Consider the following 18,064-nt stretch of genomic DNA (forward strand, 5'->3'; position numbering starts at 1 on the left):
ACAGTGGCTTGAGGGGAAATCCACAGGAAGAGGCAGGGCAGCCCCCCTCACTCCTGGGGAGGTCATGGGGGCCGGGGCGAGAACAGCACACACGTGGAAGGGATCCGATCCACGATGTACCAAGGAAACATTTAGCAAGCTCCAAGCTATGCGGAAATGAAAGGGGAGATGGAGGGTGGCTTCCTCTCCAGCATCACCGCCCTCAGCCCTGCGTCAGCCAGTCATCCATCCCTGGAAGACCTCCTCTGAGAACCCGGCCACTGAGGACATGGAGGGACCCTTGGGGAGCATTTCTTAATGGTTGCTCCATTTGGCAAATAAGAAACTGAAGGTGGGTGTGGCTGGTTGGGCATCATATTGCCAGTCTCAGCACAGTTTTCTTCCGCAACAGGCCTCAAATCTCAAGTTTCCAAAAGTCTTCTCTCTGGTGACAATCAAAAACAGAATAGAATTTGAGGTTAAGTTGGCCACTTTCAGCTCTGCCTACACTAGCCGTGGGATTTGGGGCAATCCCACATGCCAATCTATGCCTCAGTTTCCTCATCTGTGAAATAGGGATAAGCATGACCTACTCATGGTTGTCGTGACGACTGAATGAGATGGTGCCATGAAGCTCTTAGTAGATGTCTGGCCACTTGCAAGCAGTAAATCAATCAAAAATAGTGTTATTATTATCTTCCATCACTCCTTTTCCTCGCCAGGCCCAGACCATTACCCCCACTGCCTCACCTAAACCCTACCCAGCTAGGACCCCCCTTGGGCACTAAGCTCCTCCCATGAGTAACAGACTTTGGAGGCAGTCCTAAATGAGGTCTATCACTTAGCTGGGTGATGTTCTGCAAGTCACTTAACTTCTCTGAACTTGAGTCCCTGACATGTCCAAATGAGAATCATGATACCTTGAATCATTCTCTGACAAATCAATGACACGGAAGAATGGGAGGAAAGGCAATCACTATAGGTTAAAAGTGATCAATGAGACAAAAACAGCAGAATGCCACATATAAGACCTTATTTGGATCTCATTTGCACAAACGAACTATGAAAAGACATTTGAGGCAATCCATGTCCTCCGAAAATAGCTTAGAAGCTAGATAATATGAAGAAATTCTTGTTTACTTTTGTTAGATGTGATAATGGCATTGTGATTATGTACCAAAAAAATCCCAATTGGTTAGAAATACTTACTGAAAAGTTTTTACAGTTGAAATTACTTGATGTCTAAGATTTGCTTTAAAATATTTCAGACAAAAGAAGTTATGTGGGGATATAGATGAAGTAAGATTGAGGAACTGTTGGTAGCAGTTGAAGCTGATTTGGTTATATGAATTCATTATACTATTCTCTGTATTTCTGTGTGTTTGAAATTTTCATTAATAATCAGTAAAAATAAAAAAAATAAAGAGTAGAAATAAATAGCAAGGAGACAGGCAGAAAGGGAAGCAGTAAAATGTAGTAGCCGAAAGCTCTGGACTCAGATGCACCACTGAGACTCCTTTTTTGTCTCTTCATCCGTCAGTCCATAGCTTTCTAGTATGTTCCAGCAACTGGTAATGTTACTGGTTTATAACTTCCTGGTTCTGATCCTGGCTCTGCCACTCACTGGCTGGAGTACTTTGCCAAGTGACTTAACCTCTCTGAGCCTCTTTGCTCAGCTCCAAAACAGGGAAAATCATGGTCCATGCCTCACGGAGTTATTTTGAGGACTGAACAAGAGAGCGTGGATGGGAAAGGCTTAGCACAAAGCCTGGCACGCAGTAAGCACTCAATAAATGCTTCAGTGTGAGGAGCACTGGTTTAGGAGTCAGGCTACCTTGGATGTGAACCCCAGCTCTGCTCTGCCACTTGTGGCTGTGTGACTTTGGCCAATCCAATTAACTCTCTGAATCTTGTTTCCTTCTGGGAAAAACGGAGATCATTACCCCCCCTCCACCTTGCAGAGCTGTCAGGAGGATTAAATGACAAGACATGTTTTGATGCCCAGTGTGGCCCACGTGGGAATTCCCCTTCCTCACCCCTTGACTTTCAGCAGCACTAGGCTGGCCAAAGCCCAGGTTGGAGTGGATCCCACTGTCCATTTGTGTGGCTTTTGCACCTGGACTGCCAAGTGTGGCTGGAGAAAGTCAACAGAACCATGTGAATGGCTCCTCACAAATAGCAAGCCCGGGTTATGAAACACCATCAAGGCTCCCCTGCCCTCACACAGCCCTTCCGCCCCTCTCTAGGGGACTTCCTCCTGTGCTTGACACTGGCCAGTTTGTCCACTTGTGCTCCCCTTACCCCTGCTTAGCCTCCAATTTAGCTTCTACTCCCTCTTGACCAAGGTTGCAATAGGAGCACCTTTCTCTCCACTTCCCAATGCCTGATTCTCACCTCCATCCTCTCCTCGTTCCTGTCCTCCCAACTCAAGACATAGAATGTCCTTCGCCTTTCTGAGGCTGGGTCATTGACTCTATCACCCCCTCCCCAATCTTCCAGTACTTTCTCTCCCATATGTCAGCCAAAAAACCCTTGCTCAAGTATTTTAATCTTTCTCAAGTCTGACAGTGACTCTGTTGCTCCCTTACTTAACTCACTCATTCACTAGTCCACTCATTTAAGAAATACTTGTGGAGTGCCTACTATGTGCCAGGTACTGGGGGTACAGAATGGACAGAGACAGTCTTTACCTTCAAAATCTTCAAGGTCCTGAGGGAGAATCAGACACACAAAAAGATAACGGTAAGACAACAGTGGGATGCAAGATGAACCCATGCTTGATGTAGAGATTGACCAGATGTGCAATGGAGGGGAGCTCAAGACCGGCTCTCAGCTTTCTGGTCTGTGCAAACAGGGGAATGATGGTAGTGTTCACTGAGACATGACACAAGGGCAATGCAAGGCAGGGCTAGGTGTTGGGGAAGATGCTGTGTTCTGTTTGGGGGTACGATGAGTTAGAGGTTCTGTTGGGACATCCCAGTAGAGATCTCCAACAAATCTTCAGCTTAAGGGAGAAGGAGGTCTCAACTGGAATTAGAGCTGTGAGGGTCACTGGCATATAGGAGGTGGAGTCTTGAATGTATACAGAGTGCTCTCTGCTGCAAGTAACAGAGTAATTGCACTATGATGACATTTGTTATCTCACATCTTAAATAGTCCAGAGGGGGGCAGTGCCAGGACTGGGGAAATTGGCAGCACAGTGATGGCATCAATGTCACCCGTGCTTTCTGTAGTTCTTCCTTGCTGTTTTCAGGGACTGGATGTCTCCCTGAGTCTTGTCCCCCCTCTTGGCTGTGAGCTAGCTGCCCTACCCTCTCACAGGCCTGTTCAAAGACAAAAACAAAGCTTTCCTTTTGCACTCACTTTATATCGGGGGAAATCCTTTATCTTTAGCCCACATCCATGAGCCCTTGGGTCTCTAGGCCATATCTATATCTCCTTAGGCAAGGGAGAATGGGATTACCATAAGAGGTTTAAGCCTTAGTCTGGTGTGGCCTTGGAGAGGTCCACGTTCCTGGAGAACAGTGCTGTCTGATATCTGAACAAAACTGGTGTGAGCAAGGAGGAAAGGATGGCCTCTTTTCAACCTTCCCTCTCTTCCAACCCCTAGCTGGCCTGGCAGTGTTGACCTGCAATTTGATAGAGGAGTTTAGGGGGTGCCTGGGTGGTTCAGTGGGTTAAGCTTCAGACTCTTGGTTTTGGCTCAGAGCATGATCTCAGGGTCAGGTCGAGCCCCATATCGAGTTGGGCTCCGTGCTCAGCAGGGAGTCAGTTTTTCTCTCTCTCCCCCTGCCCCTCCCCCTCCTCATGCATGCACTCACACGCTCTCTCTCTCTCTCTCTCTCTCTCTGTCTCACAAAATAAATAATAAATCTTTAAAAGCACACACATTAAAACAAAGAAGACGTTTGGGCTCCTGAGTCAAGCATATCTGGATTCACGTCTTAGAGCCATTTCTTGCAAGCTGTGTTACTTCATGGCAGTTATTTTATGCTCTGAACTGGAGTTTCCTCACCTGTTCCACGGGAATGGAACGGTCCTTAAGTTGTTGGCTGTTGGGATGATAAAATGAAATAACTCATATGAAGTGCTTCACAGTGCCTGGCACTTGGTAAGTGCTCAGCAAAAACCAGCCATTAACATTTTTGGGGGGACCATTCTCCCCTTAAGGTTCCCCAGCCTCATGGGGCACCTGGCTGGCTCAGTCGGTGGAGCATTCGACTCTTGATTTCGGGATTGCGAGTTCAGGCCCTGTGTTGGGTGTAGAGATTACTTTAAAATCTTAAAAAAAAAAAAAAGAAAAGAAATTCCCCAGCCTCTTGTCCTCTGGGCCTCCTCCTCTTTCTATGACTGGTTCTCACTCCCATTTCCTCCCCTCACCCCAAGGTTGGCTCCTCTGCCCTCACTACTCACTAGATCTTGTCTCAAGACTCCAACCATCATCACTTCTTCAGGCTGAGGTGGCCCAACTACTTTCCTACCGCCCTTCTTTTGTGAGACCCTGGACATTCCTGTACATTCTATGGTGTCTTAGGCTCATCCTTGAGGCCTGCGGTCACTGCTCCCCCTCTTGCCCCAACACCAATATTGGCTAACCCCTACATCCTTTTGCATGAGATTCTACCTTAAAAATAGCCATCAGAACTACTCTAGTGACTTCTACGTGCCAATACAGAAGGTGTCCAGAAGAACATAGAGAAAAATACAAATTTGTGCAGAGAGTAGAGGGGAACATCTAGATAATCTCTAGATGTCCAGGTAAGGCTTCATGGTACCAAAATGATAGCTATTTCGTTTTCCCCCTCGATAGGCTGTGAGCTTCTTGGGACAGGGAAAAGGATTACTCATTTATCTGTCACCCTGGTGCCTGAAGTATAGTTAGTACTCAGAGAAATGTCTGATGAATGAAAGATTCCTGGCTTTGCCACTGACTTTCTCCTCCTCCTCCTCCTCCCTCCTCCCTCCTCCTCCTCCTCCTCCTCCTCCTCCTCCTTCTTCTTCTTCTTCTTCTTCTTCTTAAGATTTTATTTATTTATCCATGACAGACAGGGTGGCAGGGGGAGAGGCAGAGGGAGAAGCAGGCTCCATGCAGGGAGCCCGACGTGGGACTCCATCCCAGGTCTCCAGGATCACACTCTGGGCTGAAGGCAGCGCTAAACCACTGGGCCATCAGGGCTGCCCTCTTCTTCTTTTTTTAAAAGTATGGTCCTGCTTTTTTTTTCTTTTTTTTTTTTTTTTTAAGATCTTATTTATTTATTAGAGAGAGAGATAGCATGAATGGGGTGAGGGCAGAGGGAGAAGCAGACTCCCTGCCAAGCAGGGAGCCTGACACAGGGCTCAATTCCAGGACCCAGAGATCACGACTCAAGCCCAAGGCAGACACCCAACCGACTGAGCCACCTAGGAGTCCCTGCCACTGACTTTCTAAGTGACTTTGACTAAGATCCTTTCCTTCTCTGGACCTCAGTGTCAAAATCTATAAAACTGTGGAGGGACAGGCTAGCTGGGGTAGGGTTTCAAAGTTTCCAGCAATATGCTATGCTCAGAGATGGGCTCAGAGAGAGGGGCTGCCCTGACCCCTTTTCTTGGGAGCCACTCAGTACTCTAGAGGAAGGGATTTAGGACAGTGAGGGATCACTGGCTATGAACTCTGCAAATCCCAGTGGCCCACTCCTTGGGTCCACTTCCTGGCTTACCAGCCTGGTATAGGAGACTAGGTTCTGGAGGAAACTCTGGTACCCTCTCCTCCCCCCACGCTGCCCACGAACAGGCTGTTCTTGTTTACGACCCTCCTCCCAGGAGAACAGCGATTGCTCATCCCTACATGTGATTTGAGAGGGCCGGTCTTTCAGGCCTGGAGGAAACTCAAACCCAGCCAGCCACTTGGCATCGGAATGTTCAGCTGGTCCCCTTCTGGGGCTCATGTGACCGAGACCCAGCTATAAATATCAGAGGGGCCTCAGACCAAGACAGAATTCGGGCACCAGGAGAACAAGGCAAGGAGGCTCTGTGTGGGTATTTTGTGACGAAGGCAAGACCCCAGGTCTACGTAAAGTGAGGCAGGTAAAGGAGGCAGCCAGGTGAACCTCCACACGTCCTGACAATATGGATTATAAATCAAGCCTAATCCAGGATGGGAACCCCATGGAGAACCTGGAGAAGCAGCTCATCTGTCCTATCTGCCTGGAGATGTTTACCAAGCCGGTGGTCATCTTGCCTTGTCAGCACAACCTCTGCCGGAAGTGTGCCAATGACATTTTCCAGGTCAGTGCTGGGCATGGCCTTGTCCTGGGCTCCAGGCGGCTGCTCAGTATTCCTGTGGTGAAAGCCATTGTCTCTTAGTCTAGGACTTCTAAACTGCTGGCTTTCTCCCGAGCAGAGCAAAGCCCCTGCAGAGGCCTCTGGGCTGAAGGGGGCTCAGAGGTGACCCTGGCCACCCCATTCCTTCTCCATGACGTGTGCTTCCCGTCTCCACCCTGCCCGCAGCTCCCCCACTGCTGCCCGGAGCCCACAGTTGACTCTCCAAACAGGAGTCAAATGCCTCAAGCGATAAGTGGGAGAGGCGGGTGGAGAGGAGAGAGAAACCAGACCCCTGGGGCTGGAGCCAGCTCCCTGGTGGCAGTGGGCCCAGAGCTTTGGGAGGAGGAGGGTGGCCAGGAGGCACTGGGCAGTAGAGGCATCTTCCCCTTCGAGGCCGAGACCGGTTCCCTATAATGTGGGGCTGGAGGGGATCCATCTCCTCAACAAAGGAATAGGAGAAGTGCCCTGGCTGGGAGGCAGGACTCAAGGTTCCAGAAGCACTTTGTACTAATGTTCTCTCCAAATTTTATCTTTGAATTAGCAGCCCTACGAGCAGGCTCTAACGATAATGTCCATTGCGTGAATGAGTAAACAGAGGCTTGGAGGGAGAAAGTGGCTTGCCCAAGGTCATTCAGAGGATAACTGTGACTTGAACCTAGGTCTGCTGCCTCCCAAACTTGCTGACCGCTTAGTTGCTTTCTCAGGTGCTCCCCGTGTACGTGGGCTGGCTCTCATCTCAGGATGGGGAGTTCCACGTCAAATGGCTTGACGAGAATGGTTGGGGTGAGCAAGAAAGACAGAGACTGTCCCAGGCCTCATCTCTGCCCTTGCCACCCGCAGGCCGCGAACCCCTTCTGGACCAACCGGGTTGGCTCCGTGTCCATGTCTGGAGGCCGTTTCCGCTGCCCTTCCTGCCGCCACGAGGTGATCATGGATCGTCACGGAGTGTACGGCCTGCAACGGAATCTGCTGGTGGAGAACATCATTGATATCTACAAGCAGGAGTGCTCCAGGTCAGTCCTCCCGGCTCCTGGGAGCCATCCTTCCTCCCCACCTGGTCTGTGCCCAGCTCTCCCAGGCTCCTCCCCATGTGCCCAGGATCAGTGCCCTGGCTGGAGAGCTACACTAGCCAGTCCAGAGAGCCATCTCCCTCTTCTTCAGGCACAACAGAGGCTTATCTCTATCCCCCGACACTGGCTCTTGGGGTCGGTCCCTCAGTGAATGAGAAGAGCCCAGACATTAGGCTGCTCTCCTAGGACAGGCTGAGACAGGAACCAGGGGAGGGACAAACTGTGACATGGAGAGGGAGACACTGGGGCCAGCAAAGTGGCCGGGCAAGCAGAGAAAAGTGCCCAGAGAGAACACAGCCGGTCTCTCTATAGTGGAGGCAATGGCTGTCATCGTGGGTACCGGGGACGCTTCCTCCCGCTGCCCCACAACAATCCTGGGAATTGGGCATGACTTTCATCCTCCCCATTTCATGGATGAGGAAGCTGAGGCTCGAAGAGGTGAAGTCAGTTGCCCAAGTGTTCCCAGCTGAGAAGAGAAATAGCCGAGGACAGCCCTGCCGATCTGGCCCCAAGTCTCCCTGTTTGTAAAACAGCAGCTCTGTCTTGGGCAGAATTTGTGAGAGTGGAGTTTGTGCAGTGTGTGTGTCCAGCTGGAGAGAGATATGGCCACCAGGGAGCTCTTTACAAATTTGACACCTGACAAGACTCCCAGGCCACTGCCCTCAGGCCCTTGGGTCCCAAACCATCATCCAGTGTTGCCCGCCTGGCAGTGTCCTGCCCCAGGATAAGTGACAGACCAATCTTAGTGTGAAAAAGCCCTGACCAGGGGAACCGTCGGCTAGTCTGACTCTGTTACTAATGTATTGTGGGAACTTGGTTGAATCTTTGGGCCTTCATTTTATCCATCAGCAGAGGAGGATGGTAAGGTTTGTTAGTGTGACTATCAAATAGGGTTTTGATGGGAAATGTTAAAAGTATCAGATATGTATGGACACCTCCTGTGTCTAGGCACCTCGTCTTAAGCATTTTCCATGCGTGACCTTTATTTAATTCTCACAGTAATCCATACGACTTTCTTACCCTCATTTTCCAATGAGGAAATGGAGGCTCCTAGAAGGTCAGAGGTGTGCCCGAGGCTGCTCAGCAAGCCGTGATGCTGAGAGGGAGCCTAACTGACCCTATGGTGAATATTCCTAACTGCTATTGCCTCTATGTTCCTGGAGTAAAACTCCATAAAAGTACAGATATATTGCTGACCATTCTCCAATAAGAAAATTAATATTGCACCCAAATATTAGCCCCTCACCTCGAGTATCGACCTCTGAAGAGCAGGTTTATGCTTGAACCCTTCGGGGGCCTTTCTACACAGTCAAATGGCTGTGAGAGATGCCCTTTATTGAGGGTCTGCTCTGTGCTAGGCTCTATACATTCATTGCTGATAGTTGCCCTGATCCCAGTAGCTCTGGGGTAAAACCAAGGCTCCGAGAGGTGAAATCACTTGCCCAAGGTCACAAAATGAGTGAGCAGCAGAACAGTCTGGATTTAAACCCAGATGCTGATGCCCGGGCTTCAGGAGAATGGGCATCTGGCATGGCAGTGGGCACAGGCACCAGACCCTCAGGATCTTAGCTCATCTCTGCAGCTACTGCCATTCCAGAGCTCCCTCCCGGGGGGTAGAGACAGGTGGCAAAGGAAGACTCCTGCCAGCATGGGGAGGGGGGGCCCTGCGATAAAAGATGAAAAAGAGATAAGTCTGAAAAGGGACTTATTTAAAAACCTGGGGAGATAATAATGTCTGGGGTGTGGCCAGTTGTGCAAGGCTATTCAGAGGTGAGGCATTGACATGGACAAGGGACAGTCACCATTTGACATTTGTGAGATGCTTGCTGTTTTAGGGACTGGGAAAGCAGAGGTGATGTAGACATGGTGTTGGCTCTTAATGATATGTCTAGATGAAGGGGTAGGACTTAGACACAAAAAACTGAGCCTCAGATAGGAAGCAACTGATGCCCTGCGAGAAGCATAGATAACATGCCAGAGGCCCCTAAGTAGAGAACCAGACCGAGGGAGAAAAGCATTCTAAGAATGTGTGTTTGGGAAGGAAAAAACTCTGAATGCTGGAAAGACTTTCTGGACTTTAAGTCAAGGCTTGAGCTGAACTGTTACTCATCCTTGGGCTGCCTGTGTTCTGGTTGTGTGACTTGGGGCACACACATTTCTTCCCTCTCTGTGCCTGGGGGCACCCTCATGGTGTGCTTACTGGTATAGTCTCTCCACCTGTATTGAATAACCACCTCCTCCATGACACACACTGTACACTGCAAATTCAGAGGTGCCGGGAGCAGGCAAGTTTCCCTGCTTTGATGCGGTTACAGTCTGATGGATTAAATATAGAATTAAGTGAGGCCATGAGTATAAATTGCTTTGCTCAAAGTCAGCCTGCAGTAACCAGGAGTTACAGGGACTATAATTAGAGCAAATGCACTCTTGCCTCCCCTGCCCTGACTTGATGGGTGACCTTGGACAAGTCAGTTCACCTTTCTGGGGTTCAGTTTCTTCTTCTCAAAAATATCTCCAGTTCTGGGATTCTACAACCTTTCCCATGTTCTGCACTAGTGGGGCCTAAGGCCAACTCCATCACTGGAGTTTGAGTCCAAGGATATGAGGATAGCCTTGGTGTCACTGGCTTTCCTGGTTCTGGGTATCCAGAAAATGAAAAGGACTGTGTACAGCCAGTCACTGAGGGCTCAGGCCATAGATCTGGAGTTGCCACCCAGAGCTGGGGTGGGGGGAGACAGGGACTCGGGACCCCCCCCCCCCACTGTGTGACTTGTGATTCTTCTGCAGTCGGCCCCTGCAGAAGGGCAGTCACCCCATGTGCAAGGAGCATGAAGACGAGAAAATCAACATCTATTGCCTCACGTGTGAGATGCCCACGTGCTCCATGTGCAAGGTGTTTGGGGCTCACAAGGCCTGTGAGGTGGCCCCCCTGCAGAGCGTCTTCCAGGGACAAAAGGTACTGGCTTATACCACTTCTACCCCCAGCCTGGGCTTGTGGGGCATGGCCAGATGATTCAGGATGTAGATTTGATCCCTGTAGATCTGCTGAGCCGGCCTTTCAGGAATAGTCCCTCTGGAGGGACTTCCCAGGCCACAGGGACAGCAGCCCTTGCCTTCCTGGGGGAGGTGGCTGAGCTCATGGGTTATACTTAGAGCCACTTGAGAGCACCTGGGTGTGGCCACAGGCGAGAGACCAGACCCCTGGGCCAGGCCACCAGGGTCCTCTCAGGCCATGACTTCTACATCCCAGTGTGCTTGGGGCCCCAGATACCTCTTCCTGTGCTGGTTACCTCTCCTGTAGCAGAAAAAGTAGCTCAGAGCCCTCTCCCTGGCCCTGAGGCCTGTGGGAGTCCATAATCCTGCCCATGCAGTAAGCTATGGCCCCTCTTTCTGGACACTTCTTCCCTGCCTCCCACTCTTCTCTTGACCTCTCTCTTCTAGAACTCTCTATTTCTTTTTTGTATCTCTTCGTTCCTAAAAACAAACCCCTCCTCTGACAGTACATTGCTGTTTGTATTTTGGTCATTTCCCCTTTCTGGGCCTCATTTGTAAAATAAGGGATGTAGTATCTCTAGAGATGTAGGCTTTTTCTAGCAGAGAGGGGAGTGAGGGTGCCATTCCTGAGAAGACAGGCCCTGGGATTATTTCATCTCTCTTCTCCTTTTTTTTTTTTTTTTTTTTTCATCTCTCTTCTCCTGATCCCTCACCCCCTCTCCCATCTAGACGGAGCTGAGTAACTGTATCTCCATGCTGGTAGCGGGGAATGACCGGATGCAGACCATCATCACTCAGCTGGAGGACTCCTGTCGAGTGACCAAGGTGAGGGGGAGAAGAGTTCTGTCTAGGGGTCCAAGGCCTCTCAGTGAAGCCTGGTTCTCTGGGGTGAAGGCTCCGCTGTGAGCTGTGGCTAATGGTTGGGGCCTGGAGGCTGGGGTGTTCAAGCAGGGGTGGTGGAGTGGAAACCAACTAATCTATTCATCCACTCACTCACCAAATGCTTCTGGAACACAGCTGTGTGTCGGGCCCTGCCAAAGACGCTGGGGCTGGAGTGGTGAACAAGACAGACCAATCCCTGACTTTAGGAAGCATGCCAGCAATAATTCTCAGTATTTATTCAGCACAAGTAGTTTTCAGACCACTGTCTTCAGTGTGTTGTAGACTAAAGCTTCTCAAACTTTAAAATGCGTTCAGATCCCCCTGAGATCCTGTGAAAATTCAAATTCTTATTCAGTAGATCTGGAGGGAGGTATGAGGTTCTGCATTTCTTTCTAATGAACTCCCAGGCTTTACCCAACTTGTTGGTCCACGGACCACACCATGCAAGACTACATAGAGGCAGAAGGAAACTTTTCTATCTCTGAAAAAGAATCCATGATTTTTCATTTCCACTTGAGGTGGGGCCTAGAGATGAGTTGGGGGGGAAAGGGTCATCAGACTCCTGATGAACGAAGAGCTGTGTGAAGGATGGCTTTGAAGGAAGGAGGGGACTACTCATGAGATGCTCCCAGGCTGATAGAGGATACTAGAGCCTCCAGTCTGGTGAGATATATTATTATACCTATTTTGTAGGTATAGCATCTGTGTTGGAGAGAAGGGAGCCTCAGTGAGGAGGCCACTAGAGGAGTCGCTGCTTCTCCTTTCTTACTAGAACCAACTAGAGCCTCCTGAATCCAGTCTTGATCCTAAAATAGGGGCCAGGGGTATGTGTGGTGGGGGGTGACTTGGGAGGCCACAGAAGGCCCAGACTGGATCATCCCATCTGATCCTGGAGTCTCTATTTTTGAGGAAAGGGCTAGCTTTCTCCACGGCACTAGCCTCCAAACGTTACTGGTGTGCTAAGTAGCTACGAGACCTCAGCAAATCCTTTCTTTTTGCCAAGACTTCATTTTGTCTTCTGTAAAATGGGGGTGTAGCAAGATCTCTTCCAGCTTCAGACTTGTTATTCCTAGCACATCCATCCCAGGAAAAATGTGCCAGGGAGAGGAAGACTCCCTAGGGTGTGACTCTGAGATTTCTGTCCCCAGGAGAACAGTCACCACGTGAAGGAAGAGCTGAGTCAGAAGTTTGACGTACTGTATGCTATCCTGGACGAGAAGAAGAGTGAGCTGCTGCAGCGGATCACGCGGGAGCAGGAGGATAAGCTCAGCTTCATTGAGGGCCTCATCCAGCAGTACCGGGAGCAGCTGGACAAGTCCACTAAGCTGGTGGAGACGGCCATCCAGTCCCTGGATGAGCCTGGTGGGGCGATCTTCCTTTTGGTGAGCAACTAGCAGGGTGTGGACAGTCACTTGGCCTTACCAGCTCTGACTAAGATGCATGTCAGGCACCCATGTGCCCCCCAAGCCAAACCATTTAAAGCTCTCAGTGTCAACGTCCTCAATGACCTCAAATGGCCACGCAACGATTTCTACCTTCTTTCCTCTTCACTGATTTTGTGAGGATCAAATAAGAGTGTTTGCAGAATGGTACTGTAAGCTGCAAAATACAGTGCCTCCATAGAGACTATTCATTGAGCATATACTATAGGTCAACCACAGAGGTAGAGACACAGAGATGAATGAGACAGCCCTGCGCTAGAAAAGCTTGTTGGGGGTGACAGAAATGGATCAACTATAAGATTTCACAGTTCAATAAAAATTTCCTAAGCACATACTATGAACCAGGTTTTGTGCTAGACATTGGGTATTAAAAGGGGATGAGGATATGATTCTCATCTTGAAGATTTGGGGGTTTAAGTGTGTTTAGAATGATACCCCTAAAATCCAACCTTCCTGCTATGAGAGTGGAAGGGTCCTAGAATGATAACCAAAACCTGTGCAGACCATGAACAGAAGGAAAAGACCCAAGTGCTGTTCAACTTAGGGCAGGGAGCAGGTCATGGCTAGGCTAGGGAATGGCAACAGGTGCCCGTTTTGTGGCACCATCACTGGTTTTGCTGATTTCTCGGGGCCACTTCTTCTGCAGTCCTAACCCTTTGTTCTCTCTCTCTCTTTCCCCCACAGAGCGCCAAGCAACTCATCAAAAGGTCAGTGTCTCTCCAGGGCTATGATCCAAGGCTCTAGCTCTCACCAGGGCCTCTGACCTTGGTCCAGCGGGCCTCCCCCTTGGCATTAGGTCCTCTGGGAGGGTCTCAGCCAAGGCTATCTCTCCTGGCCTTGCATCCCCTACCTTCTTGGCCCATCCATTCTGTTTGCACCTGGAGAGGAAATAACCCTGCCTCCAGGGCAGCCTCTAGGTAGCCTGGGTGTGAGACAAGTATGTGTACTCATGAGAATTGGAGTTAAGACACCCCCTTCTTTCACTGAGGCCCAGAAATCTCATCCCACTCCCCCTTTCTTTCTTCCTTCCCCACAGCATTGTGGAAGCTTCCAAGGGTTGTCAGCTGGGGAAGACAGAACAGGGCTTTGAAAACATGGACTACTTTACTTTGGACTTGGAGCACATAGCAAACACCCTGAGGGCCATCGACTTTGGGACAGGTAAAGGAGGTGGTGGTGCATCTGTTTCCCTGGTCAACCCATGGAAACCTGCTTCCCTTCCACTGAGCCCCATGCAGAGGCAGATACACTAGCAAATGGTCAAACTCATACATCTAACTTCTGGATGCACCCAGAGCCAAGCACAGTACCTGATACATAATTATTGCTCAATAAATTGTGTATGGATCCCCTACAAGGAAGCCTGGGGCAATAGAAAGAGCATGGCAACTGGGGTTAGGTAGATCAAGTTCCAATATTGGTTCTACCTCTAGTTATCTGTGTGACCCTTGGTGAGCCCCTCTACCTACCTGCACTGCATTTTTCCTTTTTTTTTTTCAATTTTTTTAAAGTAATCTCTATGCCCAACATGGGACTGGAATTTACAACCCTGAGACCAGGAGTTGTGTTCTCCTCCGCCTGAGCCAGCTGTGTGCCCCGTGAGCAGCATTTTCTAACTTTAAAAATTAAGTTAAACATGGGCCTACTAATAATGACCACATCATGGTGCTCTTGCAACAAGTAAGACACTGATACAGAGAAGTTTGTCAGATACTCAACAAATACTAGTTCTTGCCTAAGGCTGGTCTTCACCTACCATTGCTGATCCTCGGGCACCTTAATTTACCTGCATTACACCCTCATTTCGGTTTGTAATTACTCAATCATAGAGTAATACTTGATAATACTTGTAAGTAACAGTATAACCATAACAATAATAAGGGGAAATGAGAAACCAGAAGAAGAGCAAAGATTTAATAATTTGCTCAAGGTTACACAGTTGCAAGGGAGATACTTAGCAACAGAGAAAGAGAAAGCAGAGCCAAGTTTGCTAAATGTTGTATTGATTTGAGAGCTGATGCTCTGATGACCAGCTGAGAAAGACAGAGCTGGCACCTCTTGTGTTGGCTCTCCCACAGGCTTTTAGAATCTGGTGTTGGATCTATGCTCAGAACCCCACAACAGCCCATTGGTTAAATTCTGTCATTTAACCTTATGAGGCAGTTTCTATTGCCGTCTCCATTTGGTAGTTAAGGAAATGAAGCCAAGAGAAGGTCAGTGATTTGCTGGAGGCTACACAGCTAGTAAGTAGCCCACGTGGACTCACCAAGGGCCATCTGGCTCCCAAGTCCCTGGCGAGGATTCTATGAGACAATGCACATAAGACATTCAGCGTACCCATCCACCCTTCCACCCACCTCACCCCACCCCCACACAAGACACTTGGCACAATATTTGGAACATAGTAAGTGCTCAGCAGATGCTGCTAAGAGTAGTTAATTGTGATAATAACTAAACAACAACGAAAACCCCTGGATTATGCACAGATCCCAGCGATGTAATCAGAAATTGGGCTGACATTTTGGAGGCATGCACTCTTTCAGACCTTTCCCGACATACTCTTGAAAATGCTCTGGCTCTCTGGTGACCCCCTCAGGGCTCCAAAGCATTACGGAAGTGGCTTGGGAAAGAAGGGTGGAGAATAGACATGTTCTCTGTTAGTGGAGCTTGCAGGTCATGTCCCAGGATGGGGAGGTGAGGACACAGGTCACTGTCTATCTGGGGCTCAGCTTCAGAGTACTATCAAGCAGATGGCCTCAGAAGTGTCCCTCACCCCACAGCCACCCCTTCTTAGGCTGTGGAATGAGGAAGACTGGACAAGGAGTGCTAGGTAAGCAGATTTCAAAGGCTGAGCAAATTCCTTCATGATGAGGACTCTGACCCCTAAGAACCAAGGAATCCATTCTCTCCGGGTCATGTGTATCTAAGTGGGAGATGTATAGAAGCACCAGGTGTGCTTCCCCAAAGCCCCCTCTGGTCCCTGGCAGGTCAAGTGATAGGAGCTGCTATTGGTACTAGAACAAAGGGGTGTCTTAGACTCCCCTCCCCAAGAAGAGTGTGGGAAGGAAGGAGGAGGCCCCTGGGAGAATGAATGTGCAGCTTAGGTTTGAGAAGCTCATTATCTCCATTACCTCCGGGGGCCACCAATGTCACTGCATGGCCATGTGGTCCCAACTGGGTGTGGGAAGGGGTTTGGATAAGTGCTGTCTCCAGCCTGGTGCCCCTTTGAGCAGCTCCTCTGAAGAACTGGCCCCATCCTAATACCGTAGTGCTTTGTCACACACAGATGAGGAAGAGGAAGAGTTCATTGAAGAAGAAGAAGATCAGGAAGAGGAAGAGTCCACAGAGAGAAAGGAAGAAGGTAAGAAATTTATCTACCTCCATTCATTCATCCATTCATCCATTCATTCATTCAGTCAGTCATTCAACAATATGAAGTCCTGTGTGCAAAGGGCTGTGCTGGACTCTTGGGATGATGCCAATATGTGGTTAGGTCCCAATATGTGTTTTATACCGTTTGAGGATATAGCCCTGTTCCCTTTATCCTTAGAGAAAAAAAAAAAAAAACTAATCATAATAAAAAGCTCCCATTTTATATCTAAATGACCTTCCTGAGTGGAGAGCAATACAGTATAAGAGACATAAAAGATAAGGTACCATGAGCCAGGCTTGGCCCACTGAGAACTTTTGGCCAGCACAATGTTTAAATTTTTTAAAATTAATTGCCAACATTTAAAAAATTAGGACTTGGCGGGGCGGGGGGGAGGCAGGTGTTTTGTTTTTTTAAGAGAGAAAGAAGGAGAGAGAGAGAGAGGAGACAGAGAAAGAGAGAATCCCAAGTAGGCTCCACACTCAGGCTCACAACCCTCAGATCATGACCTGAGTCAAAGTCAGAGTTGGAGGCTTCACTAACTGAGCCACCCAGGTGCCCCTGTTTTTTGTGTTTAATTTTTTTAAAAGGAGATTTCAACTGAGAATCTGGATTTCTACCTTCTTGTGAAAATTTGGAAAGAACTAACAATGCTGTGGTTTCCCTCCTCCCTAATCCCAGAGAGCTGGTGCTGGGCAGGGGCTTCCCCCTTTGCTCAGTGCACCGGGTCAGCCTGCCTGCTTTACTCAGTCCTGTCCTCTGCAGGCCCCTGTAGGCATCTGATCACCCACCTGCCCTTGGGCAAGTCATTTAGAAAGCTCTCTGGGTTGCTGAGTGTGGTTAAGTGCCTAAGTTCTGAATCACAGCTTTACCACAGACGAATGGTAACAGATGAACATTTCATCTCATTTACTGGCACATAGAAAGAACATGTTTGCTAATATCATTTTTCAAGCCAAGTTACTATTGGAACTAAATTTCAATCCAATTGAAAAATACAGACTACTCTTTTGGAGTTTTGTGTTGGATGTGCAATGCATGGGGTTTTGATGACTAAATTCTTTTTTTTTTTTTTTTTAGATTTTATTTATTTTTATTTGTTTATGAGAGAAAGAGAGAGAGAGAGAGAGGCAGAGACACAGGCAGAGAGAGAAAGAGAGAGAAGCAGGCTCCATGCAGGAAGCCCGATATGGGACTCGATGCCTGGACCCAGGGATCATGCCCTGAGCCAAAGACAGACACTCAACTGCTGAGCCACCCAGACATCCCTTGATGACCAAATTCTTGTTTTGGTTTAAAAAGGAAGAGCCTAGGCAGGAATTGAAGTCTGATAATTTTGTCACTGTGGCTTGGTAAGTCCTGGATCCTCCTGTGTCCTGTCTCACCTTGTGTTTCTTTGTCTTTTTCTTTCAGGGCACCAGTAAGGAACTGGATGAGGGAGAGACCTTCTAGATGCAGAGAGACTGGGGAGGGTGGGGATGGGCCCAGCTGCCTTGGTGACAGGCCCAGGGTGGGAGGGGTCGGGGCCCCTGGAGGGGCAATGGGAAGGTGTGTCTTCTCTCTGCCCAGAGAGCAGGGACTAGCAGTAGGACCCCCACTGCTGTGTCCAGCGGCCACTGAACCAGAATTGGAAACGTGCTTGAAACAACCACACAGGACACTTTTCTACGTTGGTGCAAAATGGAATATTTTGTACATTTTTTAAATGTGATTTTTGTATATACTTGTATATGTATGCCAATTGGTGCTTTTTGTAAAGGAACTTTTGTATGATAATGCTTGGTCATGGTGTGACCAGCTATTGTTAGAAAGAAGGGAGAGAAGCCAGGCTGACAAAGCTGCCCTCTTCCTTTCCTGGGAGGGAGGGCTGGGTAGCACACAGGCCTACGAAGGGATACTGTACTGTACAGATGTCAATGCCTGTCCCTGACGTAGGGGATGGCAACTGAGTTTGTGTTACATGTTGTTTCAATAAATGCACAGCGCTCTCTTTCTGTTATTACCAAAAGAGCTGGGGTTTCTGCCTT

General features: G+C 48.8%; 1 protein-coding gene across 3 annotated transcripts in view; it reads left to right on the forward strand.

Annotated features, from left to right (window-relative positions):
- The window catches only part of TRIM63 (tripartite motif containing 63), a 67,514-nt gene extending 49,469 nt beyond the window's left edge, over window positions 1–18,045 (forward strand). For 2 of the 3 annotated variants that reach the window (XM_072827712.1, XM_072827710.1), the window contains exons 2-9: window positions 7,120–7,292; window positions 10,137–10,305; window positions 11,073–11,168; window positions 12,374–12,607; window positions 13,352–13,374; window positions 13,704–13,828; window positions 15,954–16,028; window positions 17,451–18,045. In XM_072827712.1, the coding sequence (XP_072683813.1) occupies window positions 7,162–7,292; window positions 10,137–10,305; window positions 11,073–11,168; window positions 12,374–12,607; window positions 13,352–13,374; window positions 13,704–13,828; window positions 15,954–16,028; window positions 17,451–17,461 (864 nt within the window). In that variant the 5' untranslated portion in view covers window positions 7,120–7,161 and the 3' untranslated portion in view covers window positions 17,462–18,045. Of the gene's footprint in view, window positions 1–5,201; window positions 6,244–7,119; window positions 7,293–10,136; window positions 10,306–11,072; window positions 11,169–12,373; window positions 12,608–13,351; window positions 13,375–13,703; window positions 13,829–15,953; window positions 16,029–17,450 lie in introns of those variants that run through there. The other variant, XM_072827709.1, reaches the window with a different exon arrangement.
- Window positions 18,046–18,064: the final 19 nt, after the last annotated feature.

Source organism: Canis lupus, chromosome 5 (genome assembly GCF_048164855.1).
Source record: "Canis lupus baileyi chromosome 5, mCanLup2.hap1, whole genome shotgun sequence".
NCBI lineage: Eukaryota > Metazoa > Chordata > Mammalia > Carnivora > Canidae > Canis > Canis lupus.